A 23,602-nucleotide genomic window follows, 5' to 3' on the forward strand; every position below is an offset into this window, starting at 1 on the left:
GACAAACACATGATATTATGAGTGAGCAAACAGAAGTGCAAAACTATAGCTAAATCCAATTTTCCGTGATCACTTTTGTTGATACAGATTAGAAGGACAAGTGAGATCATGGATTGAAATGTGCAAGCCATGGTCTACTATCCAGATCTGAACTTGAGTTTAAAGGATGCAGAGAGCCAAGTATCCTATTCCTCTTCACCACTTCTGCAAAGTGATTAATAGGCCTCTGTAAAGCTCTGCTTCTGAGACATTGATAGCCAGACATTTAAAAAATAATAAAATATAGGCATGGAAATCTGAACATGTTGAGAAGCAAACAGATGATTTGATATTATATTTGAGTATTCAATCCAAAGATTAATATAGATGACCACTGCATTTTGTATTCCTAGAACATGGTCGGCTTTGGAATTTTCTATAATGTGAAGCCTTGTCATCTGTGCATTTATCAAGAAATGAAAGTTAAAGTAAGTTTAGTCATTATTTCTGCCCCCCCCATCCCCATATAAATTCCATGAAAATAGATTTCATTACATATCTCAAATTTTTGGGTTGTGATTTATGAATTTTGCAAGGGCAAATTGCTGCTGCCCAAATGATTGCAAATCAAGTCACTTGTAGACAATCCATCTCAAATCCTCATACATGTCCATTGGAAAGATAGAAAATTCAAGGGACAAAATATTTTCCTCTACAAATGTTTGGGTTTGAAAATACAACTATATTTTTTCTCCAACTGTGAGGTTCTAATTGAGAATCCATCCTTGTAAAGTAGGTGTGGAAGAAAATCTAATCTGCAGTAAAATGAGGGAAAACAAATAGTTTTGTGACTTGTGGAATATATTTGACATAAGTGACCCCCCCCCCCCCGAAAAACAGCATATTCAAAAATTTATATTTAGAGTTACACAAGGAAAAAGTTAATAGAACTTGAAGAAATTGCAATATCAATTTATAATATATTTGTAGTCCAAAGTAAAACATCCCTTTCTCAAAACTGGAAGTTTGAAGTAGTAAGAAATGTAAATATAATTTTGTACAAACACAAGAAAATCTGCAGATGCTGGAAATTCAAAGCAACATACACAAAATGCTAGAGTAGTGGTTGCCAACCTGTTGATTGCGATCGACTGGTTGATCTTTGAGACTTTCCCAGTGGATCCCAAAAAAAAAATAGAAAAATAAATACACAAATATTGTTGAGAGATTGTTTCTGGGTTGTGGGGTTTTAGTTCTGTTCTTTCTGCCTAGTGGCGTGCATATAGCTCCCCCGCACTATACAGTGTACTTCAGTGGTCCCCAACCACCGGGTTGCGAGGAAACTATGAGTCAGCTGCACCTGTCCTCATTCCCACTGTTGAACTTGAACGCACACGAGGTCATCAGTTGCCTGAACACAGTGACACCCTTGCGCGGCCGGCGGGAAGTGCCGTTACTACCAGCCTGGAGCGCGGACAGATGGGTGCTGCCTCTGAAACTGTTTAGCACACTGAATGTTCGTGGGGAACCCGGTGCTAAAATATTTGCAGACGACCCAATTCGGGCTCAAGGTTTTGTAAGCAGCAGAGCAGCTACTTCTCTGTGATCTACTGAAACAAACTTTTGTCGGCCGATAGATCCTACAAGGGAGGGGGGGGCGGGCGTGGGTCTGTCGCTCTCTTCGCTCGGTTGGTCGCTCTCTCCAGACTCCCCAGTAAGGGGACCTCCAGCCCTGATCTTGTCCTCTCACCCCACCCACGAGCAGCCGCACCTGGCCAGGGCACCCGGTGCTGGGCAGGAAGGAGGCTGGAGTTCGGGCTTGGAAGCTGTCTAATGAGGCAATGAAGCCCTCAAAACTGCTTTGGTACCCTGAGTCCATGCACCCTGCACTTAAAGACAAACCGCTGAGTTTTTTCAGTGGAAAAAACGTGAGCAGCGCGGGACAGCAGCTAAGTGCCGAGAGCTGCGAAAACTAAATTGTGGAATAGACTGGACGTAAGGACCCTGCTGCTTCGAGTATCGCTGTATTCCGGTCGTGTTTAACAGCAACCCCACCCCGGTCTGCAAGAATATTGTCAATATTACACCGGTCCATGGTGCAAAAAAAGGGTGGGTACCCCTGGTGTTTATACATTATTTCTATTACCAGGGTGCGGGGTTTTACTTCCAGTCCTTTCTGCCCTGGTGCGCATGTGTATAACTAATTGATCTGGGGTCGATCTCGCCTTTCACTAAGGCAGAGGTAGGGGATCTTGAGCTTAAAAAGGTTGGTGACCACTATGCTAGAGGAACTCAGCACATCAGGCAACATCTACAGAAAACAATATAAACAGCTTTTCGGGCTGAGACCCTCCTTCAGGTACTGGAAATGGGCTAACATTCTCCCAATATACAAGAAGGTTAACCACATTAACTAGTTCAAAAATAGAAAACAATGAGTTATGGCAAGAGGATCATTTTCTCACCTGATAGATGTTAAAAGTGGCGCTCCGCAAGGATCGGTTTTGAGGGCTGCTGCTGTTTTTATTTACATTAATGATTTGGATAAGCACATAACAAATAAATGAGAAAGGATTGCTATGACAAAATTGGGGGGGGGGGGGGGGAGGCTGATAACATTCAGGCAGCAGAATCAATACAGTTAGATCTAAACAATCCAGATGTGGGCAGATGTAAATGTGAAGCATTACATATAGGAAGTAGAAATATTAGATCTAAATATGCAATAAGGGGTCTTGAGATTTACAAAAATGCACTGTATGAGAAGGATTTGGGCATTTCTGGTAGACTCATCACTATCAATATCCAAACCATGCATAGAAGGATCAAGACGGCTAATAGAATGTTAGGCTATGTAATGCACTCAGTGGAGTTCAAGTTAAAACATGTTCTTCTTAAGCTGTATAATCCATTTGTAAGGCCACAATTTGAATACTGTGTACATCTGTGGTCTCCATATTGTGTGAGGGATGTGAAGGCACTGGAGAGAGTCCAGTCAAGAAGACTAGACTCATTCCACTTCTGTAGGGATGAGCTATGAAGAAAGATTGAAAGAATTAAATCTTTTAGCCTAAGCAGATGTAGAATGGAGAGGCAGGACAGAAGTATTCAAAATCATCAAGGGTATAAGTAAGATGGATTCCAGCTGCTACTTCAAAATTAATCCAACATCAAGGACACGGGGCCATGGGTGGACACTGGTTAAAAGGGAGATTTCAGATTAACATCAGGAAGCATTTCTTTACACAGCGAGTTGTGGACACATGGAACAAACTACCATTGTGAAGTTAAGAGTAGTACCTTATAGAGACTTTCAAATCCAAACTCAACAGTTTTTTCAACACATAATGTGAATAGGAATTAGGCAAACTTTGTCCGGCCGAATGACCAGTTCCTGTCAAAAACTTTCTATTCCTCAAGAATTTTGTAAAGAACAAATGCCACCAATGGCACATTCGAATACATTAGACACAACATAAGTTCTACTTAGACAGGATTAAACTGCTAATCATAACAGCCAGACGTCTACAACATGAATTATCAAACAATGCTCTTTCATTTTTACTCAACCAATAATCTTGCAAAACTCTTGACTAAATGTTACCTGTCAGTGTCATAATTTGCAGGCAAAGGACTAGATTTCACAAGAGTATTGATATCGACTTCCATCTCTTCATTCCCTTTCCTAACGTTTTGAATGCAATCAAGCTGCCTGCCTGGTGGTCAAGCACAAGATGTTTGACGAAGTAGAGTTTAACTCAGCTCAACATTATTACTACTAGTTTTCCTTCACAACTTTTAAGCACCACTGACTCTCTACCTCCCTCCCTGGTCACACTCGCCTCACAAATCTTTTACAAAATAATTATGCATGTCCTGATCAAGACCAGATTAAATTGCCTAAAACTGTCACTTAATACCACAAGAAAAAACACATTTAAGCCTGCTACACATATCCTGTAATGCACCCTACACTGAGTTAGGGTAGTGCCCTACCCTCAAGCATTTAACTAAAATTCCCCATTTTAGTCCATTATCTTAACACAACCCACCTCTTCCAGTCATCTCTACATGTTGACTTCTAATTACTGCCAAATCAATCATCTTATCAATGATGCCAGTTCAGCTTTTAGATACATTAGCTACTTCCTTGAAATTGATTTCTAAACAATTTCAAACTTCTTCACCCCTTTAATAATAATATCAATTTCTCCAAACAAGATTTTGTTCACATTACCTATAGGTATTTTTGAGTCATGCTGATTTTAAAACAAAAAAAAAATCACAAAATACTGACCCAACTTAAAATTTACAGATTTGAAAGTTTAAAAAACTTACTGCAAAACAATCAAATTAACCTACACTATGAAATGATTAAATATTTAAAGCTTTACAGATACTTTCATTTTCAAATTTCATTATGATGAACTGGTAAAAAGTATATTCCTCCATGAATGATTACCTAAGTGTATGCCCTTGGTCCTCCAAATACACACCATAATCCTTTGCAATCTGGTGTGTAAGATCGGAGAGGAGTGGGATCTTCATTGGTCCTAGTCCACCTTGTTTTCTTGGTGTATTTATCCTGTACACAGCAAAAGTATTTCTTGAGTTACATACTGAAGAAGTGTTCCTTTATTACAGGGATTCCCAATCTTTTTTATGCCATGGACCCCTACCATTAACTGAGGGGTCCACAGTCCTCGTGTTGGGAAACCCTGCCCAACCTATATTTAATCGCAATTCATTAAATAAGTATTGACAATAAAAGAGAGATTCTAGTACGGATGGAGAACTAAATTGACATTTTTACACTATTTGTAGGAGGGAACATAGAAAACCTACAGTGCGATACAGGCCCTTCGGCCCACAAAGCTGTGCTGAATGTGTCCTTACTCTAGAACTACCTAGGCTTACGCATAGCCCTCTATTTTCTTTTAAGCTCCGTGTACTTATCCAGGAGTCTCTTAAAAGACTCTATCGTTTCAACCTCCACCACCGGCAGCCCATTCCACGCACTCACCACTGCGTGAAAAACTAACCCCTGGCATCTCCTCCATACCGACCTCCAAGCACCTTAAAACTATGCCCTCTCATGCTAGCCGTTTCAGCCCTGGGGAAAAGCCTCTGACTGTCCACACGATCAATGCCTCTCATTACCTTGTATACCTCATCCTCTGTCGCTCCAAGGAGAAAAGGCCAAGTTCACTCAACCTATTCTAATAAGGCATGCTCCCCAATCCAGGCAACATCCTTGTAAATCTCCACTGCACCCTTTCTATGGCTTCCACATTCTTTCTGTAGTGAGGTGACCAGAATTGAGCACAATACTCCAAGTGGGGTCTGACCAGGGTCCTATATAGCTGCAACATTACCTCTCGGCTCTTAAACTCAATCCCACGGTTGATGAAGGCCAATGCACCGTATACCTTCTTAATCACAGAGTCAACCTGTGTAGCAGCTTTGAGTGTCCTATGGACTCAGACCCCAAGATCCCTCTGATCTTCCACACTATCAAGAGTCTTACCATTAATACTATATTCTGCCATCATATTTGACCTACCAAAATGAACCACTTCACACTTACCTGAGCTGAACTCCACCTGCCACTTTTCAGCCCAGTTTTGCATCCTATCAATGTCCCTCTGTAACCTCTGACAGCCCTCCACACTATACACAACACCCCCAACCTTTGTGTCATCAGCACAGCCCTATCCTTGCTTTTATGCAGTCCTTAACTTCCTTTGTCAGCCAAGCTTACCTACCCCTGTCATTTGAGAAATTCTTTGGAACACATCTATCCTGCAGATCTGAAGTATTCCCAGAAACTTCAGCCACCTCTGCTATCATCTCCACTGGTATCCCCCTCCAATCCACCTGGGCAAGCTCCGCTCCCGTGCCTCTGTAATTCCTTTTATTCCACTGTAATATTGATACATCTGATGTGCTCCTCCCTCTTAAATTGCAGTATGAATTCAATCATATTCTGATGACTGTTTTCTAATGGTTCCTTTACATTAAGTTACCTAATAAAATCTGGATTATTACACAATACCCAACCTAAGATAAACTTTCCCCAAATAGGCTCAAGTAAAAGCTGCTCTAAAAAAGCCATCTCATAAGCATTCAACAAATTCCTTCTCTTGCGATCCAACACCAACCTGATTTTCCAATTCCCCTTGCATATTGAAGTTCTCTATTACAATTGTGTCATTACCCTTATTACATGCCCTTTCCAGCTCCCTTTGCAATCTCAGTCCCACATCTTAGCTATTTGGATGCATAAATGATTCTCATGTCTATTATTTTACCCTTGCAGTTTCTGAACCCCACTCACAAAGATTCAACATTCTCCAACCTCACGTCAACTCTTTCTAAAGATGAAATTCTATCTCTTACTAGAGCCACACCACTGCTTATATCTTCCTGCTGTCCTTTCGATATAAAGTATATCCTTTGATATTAAGCTCCCAACTACGACCTGCTTTCAACCACAACTCAGTGATGCCCACAACATAAAGAGCACTGGAACAATCATTTCCCCTCTCACCTTACACCTAAGTTTTAAGACTCCAATGCCCTTAGGAGTCTCTGACCATATACCCAAACTGTGTCTTTCCATATCCCAATTTTATAAACCTCGTAAATTTACCCCTCAGTCTCCTACCAGCACTATGAGAACAATTCCAACCTATGAAATCTCTCGTCACTAAATTTCTCCACTACAGACTACATACTGTTCTTCTGCATCTTTCTAGCATTACCATGCCCTTTCTGTAGTGTGGTGACACAATATTCCAAATGTGGCCTGACTAATGTCTTGTACAGATGTAACTACCTCAATTCCCCTGCATATGAAGGCAAAGAAGCAAAACACATCCTTCACTACTCTATCCATCTGTGTCACCATTTTCAGGAACTGAACGTACCCAGAGGTCCCTCTGTACATCAACACTTCTAAGATCCCTGCCATTTATTATACATATCCTGCCAGACAAACCAAAATGCATTACCTCATATTTATCTGGATTAAATGAGGGTAATTACTCTTGATGAGATCTATTATTGAATGAAGTGTACAGCTTATTATCATAGCAATATAGTTAGCCAATGAATCAATTAAGACTATTGTAAAAATATGAAGTTGATATCAAACCAACTAAGGTCACCTTGCCTACTTACCATGCCAAATGTGTAAATTGAGAATCAATAGAGCATGCCACCACTTCAGTATTAATTGATCTGAACTCATTTATTCTGTCACTGAAGGCTATTATCTCAGTGGGACAAACAAATGTGCTGCAAATTAAGGAAACAAAGCAATAATAAATAATGGATCATTTATAAGTTAAAAATAATATTTAGTGAACATGCCTGAAAGTCAAGGGTTACAGTTAAGAACTTAACAGCACATAAGTGTATAGCATATTTACAGCTATCTACTAATCTTTTTAAAAATACAAATAAAACATTGAAAAGTGCTAAATGAAAAACATTATTTTTGATTAAATTGAAAACCAGCAAAATGAATTTCTATTAGCTTGGCAACACAATGAGAATAAAGAAATGTTTCAAACAAGATGCGACCCCACTGGTAACTCAGTAAAACAAAAACTATACCTCTTTCTGCCAACAGGTACAACAGCCTTGCATTACGGAATAACTCATTCTCTAGCTGTGATTGGTTCTTTAGGTAAAGGTTCACAAAAGATCTTCCCACATTCCAAAAAATATATTCATGAGAAAACTGAAAACCTCCAGAATGGAGGCTGATAATGGATAGAACAGATATGTTATATACAGGGTGTATCAATGTTACAGAAAAAAGGACATGCAGATACAAGATATTGAACAGGAGGCAAAAGGAATATTTCCTTAAATTAGAATACATGGGTATGAGGTTGTGGGGCAAATACAAGTTAATGAATGGTAGATAAATGATAAGTGATGAAGACAGGGGTAACATATACAATCATGGAGGATAAAAAACAAAATGGAACCTTTACATAAAACGCAAATGAGGAAATCTGCAGATGCTGGAAATTCAAGACACAGACACGCACACACGCATACAGCTGGTGGTAACGCAGCAGGCCAGGCAGCATCTATAGGAAGAAGTTCAGTTGACGTTTCAGGCCGAGACCCTTCGTCAGGACTAACTGAAAGAAGAGATAGCAAGAGATTTGAAAGTGGAAGGGGGAGAGTGAGATCCGAAATGATAGGAGAAGACAGGAGGGGGAGGGATGAAGCTAAGAGCTGAAAAGTTTATTGGGAAAAGGGATACACAGCTGGAGAAGGGAAAGGATCATGGGACTGGAGGCCTAGGAAGAAAGAAAGGGGGAGGGGAGCACCAGAGGGAGATGGAGAGCAGACAAGGAGTGATTGTGAGAGGGATTCCCCCATATTCCCATGATACTCCCCCTCCTCCAGCTGTGTATCCCTTTTACCAATCAACTTTTGAGCTCTTAGCTTAAATCTTCTGTGTGAATATCTGGGGAACTTGAGTTAAATACCCAAACACTAACTTGAGATTATTACTAACTGGAAAGGATAAAGTGATAATACCTTTTGATTAACAGGGTGGACACTGAATTCTAAGCTGCACTTAACCAATGCCCATATCTGTAAATGACTTGTGGTCGGACAGTACATTTCCCAAAACCAAAGCTGTCACAGTCACGTTAAATATTTGATACTTACAAGTCAAGTGGGTAAAAAAAGAAGACAAGGTATTTGCCTCGAAAATCTGCAAGTTTAAGTTCTTTGAACTCTCCATTTATTACTGCTGTGCCTTCCCAATCTGGTGCAGGTTTTGAAACTAAAAATTTTGAAGACATAATTACGCACACTTTAGTTAAATCTTGTAGTAGAAATCTCACCCACCACAATAAATTAACATATAGCATTTTGCACCCTTTGTTTCACAACCATGAATTTACAGGATCTAATATCCAACAGCATGTAGATAGTATAGAGAGAGTGCAGGAGATTTACAAGGATGTTGCCTGGATTGGAAGGGGTATCTTATGAGAATAGGTTGAGAGTACTTGGCCTTTTCTCCTTGGAGCAATGGAGGATGAGAAGTGACCTGATAGAGATGTACAAGATGAGGGGCATTGATTGTGTGGATAGCCAGAGGCTTTTTCCCAGGGGGCATAGTTTTAAGGTGCTTGGAAATAGGTACTGAGGGGGTGTCAGGGTTAAGATTTTCCACAGAGTGGTGGGTGCTTGGAATGCAATGCTGGCAGCGATGGTAAAAGTGGATACAATAGTCTTTTAAGAGCCTCTTTAGATAGGTACATGGAGCTCAGAAAAATAGAGGGCTTTGTGCTAGGGAAATTCTAGGCAATCTCTAGAGTAGGTTACATGGTTAACACAACATTGTGGATTGAAGGGCCTGTAATGTGATCTATAATACAATGTACAGGTGTCCCGTGTTTTTCGAACGTTCGCTTTACAACAACTCGCTGTTACGAAAGAACTACATTAGTACCTGTTTTCGCTAACCAAAGAGGATTTACGCTTTTATGAAAAAAAGACACCCACTTTATACGTGAGTTTACCCTAAGAAATACTACAATGACCATGAAACCTTGTGCGGACAGTTGTTTGCACATGCGTGTACGTGTCAATTTTTTTTCTCCAAATCGATTTTGGCTCGCTGTCTTCCCGATTTTGGTAAGTGAAACTACACCATACGTACAATATTTCTACTTTATATAGGGTGTATATTTATCATACCATTCCTGCTTTTACTATATGTTCATGTTATTTTAGGTTTTGTGTGTTATTTGGTTTGATTTGGTAGGTTTTTTTTGGGTCTGGGAATGCTCGAATATTTTTAATTGCTTCTTCGCTTTATGACATTTTGGTTTACAAACAGTTTCATAGGAATGCTCTACCTTTGGATTGGGGGGGGGGGGGGAACCTGTACACAGACTATCTTAACCTTCATATCTGGATGCTGTGCTAAATGTATTTAGCGGCCACTTTATTTGGTATGGGAGGCAGTATGTAGTTATTTCAGTTACTGGTACCTTTCCTTTTTTTTAATTTTTTTTTATTAGTTTTTCAAAACATTTTACAAATTAAAAACCCCAAATCCCAATGAGGAACATTAAAACAGTGCAAAATTAAGCATACAATAACAATATGCTACAAAGGAAGAGAATTAAGCAAAAAAAAAGCACCTGAATTAAAGACAAGTAAGCTTAGTGTCCTCCCCAAGCCCCACAACACAAAAAAAAACAGCAACTCCAGACCAACCACTACACAATATAGAGAGTATAAGTCAGGACAGCCAAACTCCCAGACTGTGAATACACTTAACAACAGAGGGTAATAATGCCTTCTACCAGAAAAAAAAAGGAGCTGAAAGCAAGGGACGGAAAAGAAAAAAAAACCCTAGTCAAGAGGAAGTTTATGAAAGTACTCGATAAAAGGTCCCCAGACCTTATGGAACTTTAGATCTGAATTGAGAACTGAATAATGAATTTTTTCGAGGTCCAAACAGGCCATGATGTCGTTAAGCCATTGAGCATTAAGCCATTGGGCGGGGCAACATCTCTCCATCTGAGGAGGATCAAGCGTCTAGCCAGGAGAGAGGCAAAGGATAATATTCGGCATTTGGTCGGACCCAGACATAAATCTGTCTCGCCCCAAAAACCGAACAGAGCAATTAAGGGGTTTGGTTCTAGGTGCTGATTCAGAATACACGATAACGTAGTGAAGACATCTTTCCAGAATTTCTCCAAGCTAGGACAGAACCAGTACATATGGATGAGAGAGGCCACGCCCCTCTTGCATTTATCACAGAGTGGACTAACGCTAGGGTAGAATCGAGACAGTTTAGATTTAGACAAATGGGCTCTATGAACAATCTTAAACTGTAAAAGGCAGTGGCGAGCACAAAGAGAGGTTGAGTTAACCGATTTGAGAACTGAATCCCAGCTCTCCACAGATAAGGAGATATTGAAATCCTGCTCCCAGGCCATTTTGTTTTTATCCATGGGGGCCCGTCGTAAGGCTGCTAGTTTATCTCGGATGATTGATGTTAAGCCTTTACCTAGTGGATTCATGGAAAGAAATAGGTCCGCAGCATTTTTCGCAGGCATTTCAGGAAAGTTAGGAATTAAAGGAGCAATAAAGTGTCGGATTTGGAGATATCTGAAAAAATGAGCATTGGGCAGATTAAACTTAACAGAGAACTGCTGAAAAGAAGCGAAGCGATTATCAATGAAAAGATCTTCAAAATGTCTAATGCCCTTCCTATACCAAACCTGGAATGCTGAATCGTATGTAGTAGGTAAAAAAAGGTGATTATGAGCAATAGGGCTGGAAACGGAAAACCCCTGGAAACCACAGCATTTCCTGATCTGAGCCCATATACGCAAAGTGTGTCTAACAAGGGGATTAGCTATTGATCTGGGCAGACTACTAGGGAGTGCAGAGCCAAGAAGTGCAGAGGTAGATAATTCTTTAGTGGAGCTCAGCTCCATCGCCACCCAATTAGGGCACTCGGGTTGGCCATGGAAGAAAGACCAAAAGGTAGCACAACGTATATTAGCTGCCCAATAATATAAACGAAAGTTAGATAAAGCCATGCCACCCTCTTGTTTAGATTTTTGGAGATGAATTTTATTAATTCTAGAGCACTTATTCTGCCACAGATATGACGAAATAATAGAGTCTAAGGAATCAAAAAAAGATTTAGGAATAAAAATTGGGATAGATTGAAATAGGTATAAAAATTTGGGGAGAACATACATTTTAACAACATTAATACGACCTACCAAAGACATAGATAGAGGTGACCATTGTACCAGACTCTGTTTAATAGCATATGAAAGATTGGCAAAGTTTTCACGACAGAGATCTTTAAACTTCCTTGTGACTGTAATTCCAAGATAAGTAAATTGATTATGGACTACTTTAAAAGGAAGATCATGAAATGTTAGTTCTTGTGCTTCTTTATTAATTGGGAGAAGTTCACTCTTATGTAAATTAAGGTTATAGCCAGAGATCTGGCTAAACTGGTCAAGAAATGAAAACATTAGAGGTAAGGATGTAGACAGATTTGAGAGAAAGAGTAATAAGTCATCAGCATAGAGAGAAACTTTATGCACAACACCCCCTCTCCAAATCCCAGTCAATTCAGGGCAGTTTCGAAATGCTATCGCCAGAGGCTCCATAGCCAAATCAAAGAGAAAGGGATTTAAGGGGCATCCCTGGTGGGTGCCACGTTTGAGATTAAATACTTGGGATTTCTGAAAAGTGGTTAAAACAGAAGCAGTAGGACACAGGTACAGCAATTGGATCCAAGAGATGAAACTTTGGCCAAGGTCAAATTTTTCTAAAACTGCAAAAAGGTAGTTCCACTCTATACGATCAAATGCTTTCTCCGCATCGAGGGAAATAACACATTCAGGAATCCCAGTTGGAGGTGAGTATAAGATATTAAATAAATGCCGAATGTTAAAAAAAAAAGGGAAATGGTTTTTAATAAAGCCTGTTTGGTCATCAGAGATAATGGAGGGAATGACGGTTTCTAATCTATGAGCCAAAACTTTAGCTAAGATCTTTACATCAACATTGAGCAGAGAGATCGGCCTATACGAGGAACACTCTGTTGGGTCTTTGCCCTTTTTTAAAAGAAGAATAATAGATGCCTCACTGAAAGAGGGTGGCAATTTGCCGTAATTAAACGAGTCAGATAATACTGAAAGTAACTGAGGAGAAAGAAGAGAAGAGAATGATTTATAAAATTCTACAGGGAACCCATCAGATCCAGGAGATTTCCCTGAGGACAGTGCAGAAATTGCAGTAGATATTTCTTCTAATGACATTGGGGCATTGAGTTTGGCTTTGAAATCAGATGAAAGTGAGGGGATATTCAGATTCTGTAAAAATTGATCAACAGAGATATTGTCATTCAGAGATTCAGAGGAATAAAGCCGAGAATAAAAATTTTTTAATGCGTCATTAATTTCTAAATGATCAGATGTAAAGTCTCCGTTCTCCTTCCGGATCTTTGTAATATGTTGTTTGGCTTTGGAACGCCTCAGCTGATTGGCTAGGAATATACCAGACTTATCCCCATGATTGTAAAAGCGACTCTTGCTTTCGAGAAGTTGGCGTTCGACAGGTTGAGTGGACAGAAGGTTAAATTTAGTTTGGAGTTCAACACGCTTCTTGTATAATTCAGGGTTCTTAGTTTGGGCATATATTTGATCCAATTCTTTAATCTGGTTAATGAGGTCTAATCGATCTGCATGGGATCTTCTGTTGAGATTTGCTGTGTAAGAGATTATTTGCCCCCTCAGATATGCTTTCATGGCATCCCAGACAATCTGGGATGGCACTTCAGGTGATGTATTAGTGTTAAAATAAAAGGTTATCTGATCCTTAATAAATTTTTTAAAATCATCATTCGATAGTAAAGTTGAATCAAACCACCAGTGTTTATTCCTCTGAGGGAGACCAGGCAAATTCAGAGAGAGAGTAATTGGGGCATGGTCAGAGATCAGTATACTCTGATAGTCACAAGAGTGGGCAAATGGAATAAGTTGGTTATCGAGTAAGAAATAATCAATTCTAGTGAAGGTATGGTGAACATGTGAGAAAAAAGAATAATCTCTCTCCGTAGGATGGAGGAAACGCCATATATCAGAGATACCATAATTAGAGAGAAACGATTGGATAGCTAAGGCAGATTTAGTAGGTGGTCTAGTAACAGAGGACGATCGATCCAAATTGGGATCTAACCAACAATTAAAGTCACCACCCAGTATAAGAGAGTATGAGTTTAAGTCTGGTAGTGAGGAAAAAAACTGTTCAAAAAAATTAACATCATCAAAGTTGGGGGCATACAGGTTTGCTAGTGCAACTTTAGTGTTATATAGTTTGCCACAAACAATAATAAAACGGCCAATTATATCAGATATTTTATTATGGAGTTCAAAAGGAATATTTGAGTTAATAAGAATGGAGACTCTCCTAGCTTTAGCGGTAAAGGATGAATGAAAATGCTAACCCGCCCACTTTGACAAAAGCCGGGAGTTATCAGAACAACGAATATGAGTTTCTTGAAGGAAAGCAATGTCAGCTTTGAGTTGTTTGATATGTGAGAATACCTTCCTCCTTTTAACAGGATGATTCAATCCCTTTACGTTCCAGCTCACGAATTTAAGTGCACTAGCCATTATCGATTACTAATGCATAAAAGACAGAAGGCATATAAAAAGTCAAGCAGTACAATAGCAGTCTGGGAGCAGAGATGTAAACATAGATTCGTAAAATCAACACATATACATGTCCTGAGGAATAAAGAGATATAATATATCAAGTGAGTGATGTTGGAACTAGAAAATCCACCCCACCCACACAACCCAAAACTAGATGGGTACCAAAACAAGTAGCTAGCTCTACCAAAAAAATTAACCCAAATACAACTTCCAGATCTGTGTCATTAACAGCAGTTCCGTATAAATACTATAATAAATAGTAACTAGTTTATGCACTAAAAAACATAACTACAGATTAGAACACCTTCTGCAGGAATATAAAACTTAATACAGAGAAAATCGGAAGAGGACCAAAACTAACCTGCTAGCAAAAAAATTATAGAAGAATAAAGTAAGAGAAAGGAAAAAAAAGGGATAAAAAAAAGGAGAGGAAGGGGAAAATTATAAATTCAAGACGAGTATTTATCAACCATTTACAAAGAGAGAAAAAAATTCAGAAATTAGAAAAAAGGGGTGAAGAAAAGAAAAAAGTATAATAAAATAAATAAATATAAAAAGGAAAAATAGATCGGCAATTAAACTGTGAACCAACAAACAGGAAGGCCTTCTCTGAAGACTTCAAACCTCCAAAACAAGTTAAAGTCAGTTGTAGAACTCTGTAGATAAAGTTGTACAACAATAAAAGATAGATTTCACACACACCAAATCCAGGGAGAGATTGACAACAGCCCTTAGAGTTTCGATGAATAATGTCTGAATGATTCAAGTAAAGTCTGAGTCCAGAAAAAGTAATTTTACTACGAGAAGTACTTGTCCACCATTTTAGGAGGTCTGATCGGGTTCCGAAGATGGCTGGATAGCCGGAAGACTTGCCACAAATGCTTCAGCTTCCTTGGCTGACTTAAACCATTTGTATTTCCCAGTGTTAAGCTTGATTCGTAGATCAGCAGGGGAATGAAGCGAAGGTTTAAAACCACGATCAAAAGGCACTTTCATTGCGCCTTTAAACTCAGCGCGCATCTTTAAGGTCTGGGGTGCAAAATCTTCCACAAAGCGAATGGTTGTATCCTGGAAAACAAAAGAACCTCTGCGACGTGCCTCTACGATCAGACAGTGTTTTACCTGGTATTGATGGAAGTACAAGATTACTGGTCGCGGTCAGTTACCTAGAATTCCAGCGGGAACATGGACCCGGTGTGCCCGTTCGAGCTCAGGCGGGTTCGGGAGCAAATCTTTCACAAATATCTCACAGAGAAACTCGGCGAAAAACTTCACTGTTGATCCCTGTTCGGTGGCCTCTGGCAATCCAAGGATTCTAAAATTGCAGCATCTGCTGCGATTTTCGAGATCCACCGTTTTGAAAAGGAGTTTGTTACACTTTTCCTCCAAGCTGGAACAGAGAGTCTCCAAGTATTGAACACCACTTTCTAAATCTTCAGAAGTCGAATCGATGCGAGATAAGTGTTGGGCATGTTTGCCCACCTTGTCGTTGATTTGACCTCCAACTGTTTGAAAGCGGTTTTGAATTACTTTAAAATTTCGTCTCGGATCTGACCGAGCGCAGCCAGTGTCTCGTCTGAGAGAGCCGGAGCTTCCTTTCTCCCGGATTTAGAGCTCTTGCTAGACATTGTAAGTTAGGGGTGTTCACAGGCAAGTAAGAGGTACCGACAAAGTTCCCGACTAAGGTTTAAAAAATGGAGACATTTAGTGCAAAGATAGCGACAGTAACGGAACAAAAGTTCGGAGCAGCTAAGCAATCGCCATCTTACCGGAAGTCTCCTGGTACCTTTCTGTCAGCGTGAACCAGTCTGGCCATTCTCCTCTGACCTTTCTCATTAACAGCAGAAGGCTATTCAGCCCATCAAGCCTGCTCTGCCATTCCATCATGGCTGATCCCTAATTCCACTCAACCCCATACACCTGCCTTCTCGCCGTATCATTTGATGCCCTGATCAATCAGGAAACTATCAATTTTCACTTTAAATATACCCACTGTCTTGGCCTCCACTCTGGTAGAGCATTCCACAGGTTCACTGCTCTCTGGCCCAAAGCTGCCAAATGCTCCTCATATGTTAAGCCCTTCATTCCTGGAATCCTCCCCGTGAATCTCATTTGGATTCTCTTCAATGGCAACACATCCTTTCTGAGATATGGGGCCCAAAGCTGTTGACAAGACTCCAAGTGCAGCCCGACCAGCGTCTTATAAAGCCATAGCATCCCCTTGTTTTTAATATTTTATTCCCCTTGAAATTAATGCCAACATTACCTTCACCGTCTTTACCTCAGACTCAATCTGTAAATAACCTTCTGGGAGTCTTGCATGAGGACTCCCTAAGTCCCTTGGCACCTCTGATGTTTGAATTTTCTCCCCATTTAGATAATAGTCTGCACTTTTGTTCCTTTTTACCAAAACGTATCATACATTTCCCAACACTGTATTCCATCTGCCACTTTTTTGCCCATTTGTCTAATTTGTCTAAGTCCTTCTACAATCGCATTGCTTCCTCAGCACTAGCTACACCTCTATCTATCTTTGTAGCATCTGCAAACTTTGCCACAAAGCCATCAATTCCATTATCCAAGTCATTGGCAATGTGAAAACATAGAAAAGCTACAGCACAATACAGGCCCTTTGCCCACAAAGTTGTGCCGAACATGTCCCTACCTCAGAAATTACTAGGCTTACCTATAGCCCTCTATTTTACTAAACTCCATGTACCTATCTAAAAGCCTCCTAAAAGACTCTATTGTATTTGCCTCAACCACCGTTTCCGGCAGCCCATTCCACACACTCACCACTTTGAGTAAAAAAAACTTACCCCTGACATCTCCTCTGTACCTACTCCCCAGCACCTTGAACCTGTGTCCTCTTGTGGCAACCACTTCAGCCCTGGGAAAAAGCCTCTGACCATCCTCACGAGCAATGCCTCTCAAGAGTAGCGGTCCCAGGCAATTTATCAGGCGAGACTTAGAGGAACCACGCTGACTTTAACTTATGGTATCATTGGTTTCCAGGTACCCAAAACCTCCTCCTTAACAATAGGCTCCAACACTTTCCCAACCACTGAGGTTAGGCTAACTGGCCTATAATTTCTTTCTTTTGCCCTCCTCCCTTCTTAAAGATTAGAGTGACATTTGCAATCTTCCAGTCCTCTGGGACCATGCTGAAATCAAGTGATTCTTGAAAGATCATGACCAATGCATCCGTCATCTCTTCAGCAACCTCTCTCAGGACTCTGGAATGTCGTCCATCTGGTCCAGGTGACTTTTTTTTGTGCGCCATACTCTGCTACAGCCTCGGCGGCCACCTTTTGCAAGTGGTTGTCTTGGAGGATTGACTCTGTGAGTGGTACCCCATGTCCTTCTCACAGCGGTGTGTTTTTTTTTACAAGGCCAAGTTGCGAGCTCAACACTCAACCCGGCATGGATGGAAAGTGTGTCTGGGAGCAGCCCAACTGGGTTTGAACTCTGGAGTCTGGCGCTGATGCCACTGCGCCACCAGCTGACTTATCCACCTTAAAACCTTTGAGTTTGACTAGCACTTTTCCCTTTGTAACAGCAATGGCACTCACTCCTGCTCTCTGACACGCACACACCTCTGGCACACTGCTTCCACAGTGAAGACTGATGCAAAGTACTTATTAAGTTCATCTGCCATTTCTTTGTCCCCAGTTACTGCCTCACTGCATCATTTTCCAATGGGCCAATAGCAACTCTCACCTCCCCTTTACTCTATATACCTGAAAAAACTTTAAGTATCCTGCTTTATATTATTGGCTAGTTTGCCATCATATTTCATCCTTTCTTATAGCTTTTTTAGTTGCCTTTTATTAGATTTTAAAAGCTTCCCAATCATCCAACTTCCCACTCACTTTTGCTACCTTGTTTGCCATTTTATGCAATTTTTATCTTCCCAAGTCAGCCAGTTGCCTACCCCTGCCATTTGAGAACTTCTTCCTCTGTGGGACATACCTATCCTGTGCCTTGTGAACTATTCCCAGAAACTTCAGCCACCTCTGCTCTGCTGTCATCCCTGTCAGTATCCCCCACCAATCCACCTGGGTAAGCTCCTCTCTCATGCCTCTGTAATTCCCCTTGAGTCCATTGTGATATTGATGCATCTGACTTGTGCTTCTCCCTCTCAAATTGCAGTATGAATTCAATCATATTCTGATCACTGTCTCCCAAGGGTTCTTTTACATTAAGCTCCCTAATGAGGTCTGGGTTATTATACAACATTTCCCCAAGTAGGCTCAAGCACAAGCTACTCTAAAAAGCCATCTCATAGGCATTCAACAAATTCCCTCTCTTGCGACAGCACCCAATTTTCGCTATCCCCTTGCATATTGAAGTCTCCCATTACAATTGTGTCATTACCTTTATTAAATAAAGTTTCCGGCTCCCTTTGCAACCTCAACCCCACATATTGGCTACTATCTGGAGGCCTGTATAGTTTTCCCATAATGGTTTTTTTTTACCCTTGCAGTTTATTAACTCCACCCACAAAGATTCAACATTCCCTGACCCTGTCTAAACATGTAATTCCATCTCTTACCAACAAAGCCACACCACCACCTATGCCTTACCGCTTGTCCTTTTGATTAAGAGCACAGGTGCTATGAATCATAGAACAATCAGGTATTCATATTTGCGAAGTAGTTAGATTTGTTGACATTGGGTCATGACTAACTGGGTAACCACAGTTTTATGCAATACTCCAGGCCACTGTCCCGTACAAATGCAACATAGAACATTACAGCACAGAAACTGGCCTTCTGGCTCTTCATGACATCCTAACTTCTGTAGTTGTACAATTCAGTAAATTCTATCTTCCTCACACTGAGGAACTTTTTTCAAATGCTTTCTTTAAACATCTTTATATTTTGTCTATTAAGAATCAGAACAAAATGGCTACACCTATACATTCTGCTGCTGCAAAATAAAGAGTTTGTTTTTTCTCACACCCTGAGAAAACTGCTGCTGCTGCTGCCATGGTTTATTTTATTTGTGACCTTGGTCTTCCCTCCAAAGCGACAAGAGATCTTTTACAGTAATTAGTTATTAACAATCTAAAGGAATATCAATTATGCTACAGCTTTTTAAGTTCACTGTTTACCCTCTAGTTTCAGTAAAGTTTAAAAGATTTTGCTACATAATCAAATTCTGAATTGAATAGGTACTCCAGGATTCAAATCTGTCTGAACACAAAAATCACAAGAAGAAATGTAAATTTCAAATCAGAAGGGAGAACAGTTACACTGTAAGCAATAAGCATATTCCCTCACACTGACCCAAATAAATCTATTATTTTTCTAGTTGGTGTGGATAAGCTTGTCATGAAGCTAAGAGGAAACCTACCACACTTTCTAGTCAAAGATATATAGCCACCACATTTCAATGTTTGTTTCAACACAAACTACAGAGCTGAGAAGTACATTAAATATTTGCAGCAACATATATGTAATTGTGGCAATGTTAAAAAAAAATCTCCAGTATTCCACTCCTTCCCATCATGCAGATTTTTAAAACTGTTAAGTGACCATCCAACCTCACCAACCAATTCCAGAGTAGCTTGGCTGAGTGACTGGTTGGGTTCGTCCATCTTTTCTTCTTTTCTTTCAGATTACAGCACGTGCAATTTAATTTGTTTTTCCAGAGTAGTTTAACTTTGACTGATTAGCTCACATAGAATATAGTTTTGAACATTAAGTTGTTAATCATGTTCCAATGGCTGGACCTCTACAACTTGTCAAGTCTGGGGCTGACCAGCTATTACACATGGCTCTTTGAAAGAATACAACATTCATATTCATTCACTATTTCTTGCTGACCTATTGTCAATCAAGTTGAAGAAGGGGAACATTGGGTGATATAGTGGAGATGAAAGCCATGAGATTGTGACATGTATAGATAGCTTGAAGCTCATCTTGCAATCAGATAACATGGTACAATCTATGACTAGTCATTCATATGCCCCTTCAAGCCTGCTCCACCACTCTGTAAGATCATATCTGATCTCAAATTCACGTTCCCCACTTGTTCTTCATAACCTTTAACTCCCCCTTAGTCAAAGCATCTGCCTCAGCCTTGAGTATGTGCGAATCAGACTACTTCTTTGGGTAAAGACTCTGAAAGGTTCATAACCTAAAACATCAAACAGTACAGGTTTCCCCCGCAATCCGAAGGTACAGCGTTCCTATGAGACCGTTTGTAATCCAAAATGTCGTAAAGCGAAGAAGCAATTACCATTAATTTATATGGGAAAAATTGAGCGTTCCCAGACCCAAAAAAAACCTACCAAATCAAAGCAAATAACACATAAAACCTAAAATAACATGAACATATTAGTAAAAGCAGGAACGATACGATAAATATACACCCTATATAAAGTAGAAATATTGTCGGTATAGTGTAGTTTCACTTATCAAACTCGGGAAGGCAGCGAGAAAAAAAATTGGCACGTACATGCATGCGCACACAACTGCCCGCACAAGGCTTCACGGTCATTGTAGTCTTTCTCGGGGTAAACACACATATAAAGTGGGTGTCTTTTCTTCGTAAAAGCGAAAATCCTCTTTGTTTAATGAAAACAGGTACTAATATAAGTCTTTCGTAGCAGCAAGTTGTTGTAAAGTGAACATTCAAAAAGCGGGGGCCACCTGTACAGAAACAGGAGCTTCAGCCTCCCCACATCTGTACCAACTACGATGCTGCTGACATAACCCCATATACCTGCAAGATTCATATTCTACTCTGAGAACGTTATATTCCTCTTAAACATTACTATTTCATCTGCTTCTATTACCTCCCCTGATAGCACATTTCAAGCAATTACTCCATCATTATTTTGTACCCCCTATCAAATCCCTCTCAATCTTTTACATTCTATGGAATAAAGTCCTAACCTGTTCAATCTTCCCTTGTAACTCAACTCCTCCAGTCCCAGCAACATCCTTGTTGAAACAGTAGAGAAAATTTACCTTATTTACATCTTTCCTGTAGGAAGAAGACCAAAACTGCACACAATTCTCCAAGTTAGGTCTCACCGATGCCTTATAGAATTACAACATTACAACCCGTACTCAATACTTTCATTTACGGCCAATGTGCCAAAAGCTTTCTTTACGACCCTATCAACCTGTGAGCCCACTTTCAATGAATTATAGACCTGTATTCCCAGATCCCTTTGCTTTACTGCACTCCTCAGTGCCCGACTGCTCACTGTGTATGACCTACCCTGGTTGGCCATACCGAAGGGCAACACCTCACACTTGTCTGCATTAAATTCCATCTGTCACTTTTCCAGCTGGTCCAGATCCCACTCTAAGTCATGATAGCTTTTCTCCCTGTCTACTACACCCCCAATCTTAGTGTCATCTGCAAATTTGCTGATCCAGTTAACCATATTGTCATCTATATGAATGATCTGTGGATGATAAACAGCAACAGACCCATGTCACCAATCCCTGTGGACTCCACTAGTCACAGGCCTCCAGTCAGAGGGGCAACCATCTACTACCACCCTCTGGCTTCTCCCACAAAGCCAATGTCTAATCCAATTTACTACCTCATCTTGAATCCCAAGCGACTGAACCTTCTTGACGAACCACCCATGGGGGACCTTGTCAAACGCCTCGCCAAAGCCCATACACACAATATCTACTGCATTACCTTCATCTACTTTCCTGGATGGGTAAATATTATATGAGGGGGAGAGACAGAGAAAGACACACACACGGATCCACTCCAATTTGCCTAATGGTGCAACAGGTCCACAGCAGATGCCATCTCACTGGCTCTTTATTAAACCCTGGAACATCTGGACCGCAAACACGCATGCATCAAGATGCTCTTTATTGACTACAGCTCCACATTCAATACCATCATCCCCTCAAAATTAATCAACAACATCCTCGATTTCCTCACTTGCAGACCCCAGTCAGTTTGGATTGGCAACATCTCCACAAACTCCATCACCAGAGGTTCATCCTGCTCTATTCACTATGAAGCTAAGCATGGCTCCAGTGCCATATTTAAGTTTGCTGACAACATCTTAAGGCCTAAGACAAAGGGACAGAATTAGGCCATTTGGTCCATCGAGTCTGCTCCTGCCATCTGATCACAGCTGATCCATTTCTCTCTCTACCCCATTCTTCTGCCTTCTGCTCATAACCTTTCACTTGCTGACATCAAGAATCAGAATCTATCAACCTCCACCCTATGGCCTGGCCTTCACAGCCACCTGTGGCAATGAATTCCACAGATTCGGCACTCTTCGGCTAAAGAAATTCCTCCTCATCCCTGTTCTAAATGAACATCCTCTATTCTGAGGTTGTGCCCTCTGGTCCAAGAATCCCCCAGAATAGGAAACATACTCTCTACATCCACCCTACCTAGGCTTTTCAACTTTCAATAGGTTTCACTGAGACCTCCTCCTCTTTTTTCTAAATTTCATTGAGTACAGGCTCAGAGTCATCAAATGCTCTTCATATGATAAGTCGTTTATTCCTGAAATCATTTCTGTGAACCTCCAATGTACACGCTCCAACATTAGCACATCCTTTCTTAAAAATGGGCCCAAAACTATTCACAATACTCCAGATGAGGCCTCACTAGTGTCTTATACAGTCTCAGCATTACATCCTTGTTTTTATATTCTGATCCTCTTGAAACGAATGCTAGCATTGCATTTGCCTTCCTCACCACTGACTCAACCTGCAAATTAACCTTTAGGGAATCCTGCACAAGGACTCCCAAGTCCCTTTGCACCTTGATTGTTCGAACTTTCTCTCCATTTAGAAAATAGTCTATGCTTTTGTTCCTTCTACCAAAGTGCATGACCATACACTTCCTGATACCGTATTCCATCTGCTACTTCTTTGCCCATTCTCCTAATCTGTCCAAGTCCTCCTGCAGCCTCTCAACACTACCTGCCCCCTCCATCTATCATCCACAAACTTGGCCACAAAGCCATCAATTTTGTCATACAATGTAAAAAGAATCAGTCCAATCATCAATCTTTGTGGAATACTACTAGTCACCGGCAGCCAATCAAAAAAAGCCCCTTTTATTTCCACTCTTTGCCTCCTGCAATCAGTCATGCTGGTATCTTTCCTGTAATACAATGGGCTCTAAGCAGCCTCACCTGTGACACCTCATCAAGAACCTACTGAAAATCCAAGAACACAACATCCACCGATTCTCCTTTGTCTATCCTGCTTATTTCCTCAAAGAATTCCAACAGATTTGTCAGACAAGATTTTCACTCAAGGAAAACATGCTGACTTTGGACAAGATACAAGATACTTATTCAGTCCATCCACCACTTCCTTGTTGCCCCATTACTACCTTTCCAATGTAATTTTCCAGCAGTCTTATAC

General features: G+C 40.5%; 1 protein-coding gene across 1 annotated transcript in view; it reads right to left on the reverse strand.

Moving 5' to 3' along the window:
* prdx4 (peroxiredoxin 4) overlaps positions 1-23,602 on the reverse strand; it is a 33,305-nt gene that overhangs the window by 6,044 nt on the left and 3,659 nt on the right. The window contains exons 2-4 of the mRNA XM_059967799.1: positions 8,680-8,797; positions 7,162-7,278; positions 4,442-4,564 (exon numbers count right to left, since the gene is read on the reverse strand). Coding sequence (XP_059823782.1) covers positions 4,442-4,564; positions 7,162-7,278; positions 8,680-8,797 — 358 coding nt within the window. The remainder of the gene's footprint in view (positions 1-4,441; positions 4,565-7,161; positions 7,279-8,679; positions 8,798-23,602) is intronic.

Source organism: Hypanus sabinus, chromosome 4, assembly GCF_030144855.1.
Source record: "Hypanus sabinus isolate sHypSab1 chromosome 4, sHypSab1.hap1, whole genome shotgun sequence".
Classification (NCBI taxonomy): domain Eukaryota; kingdom Metazoa; phylum Chordata; class Chondrichthyes; order Myliobatiformes; family Dasyatidae; genus Hypanus; species Hypanus sabinus.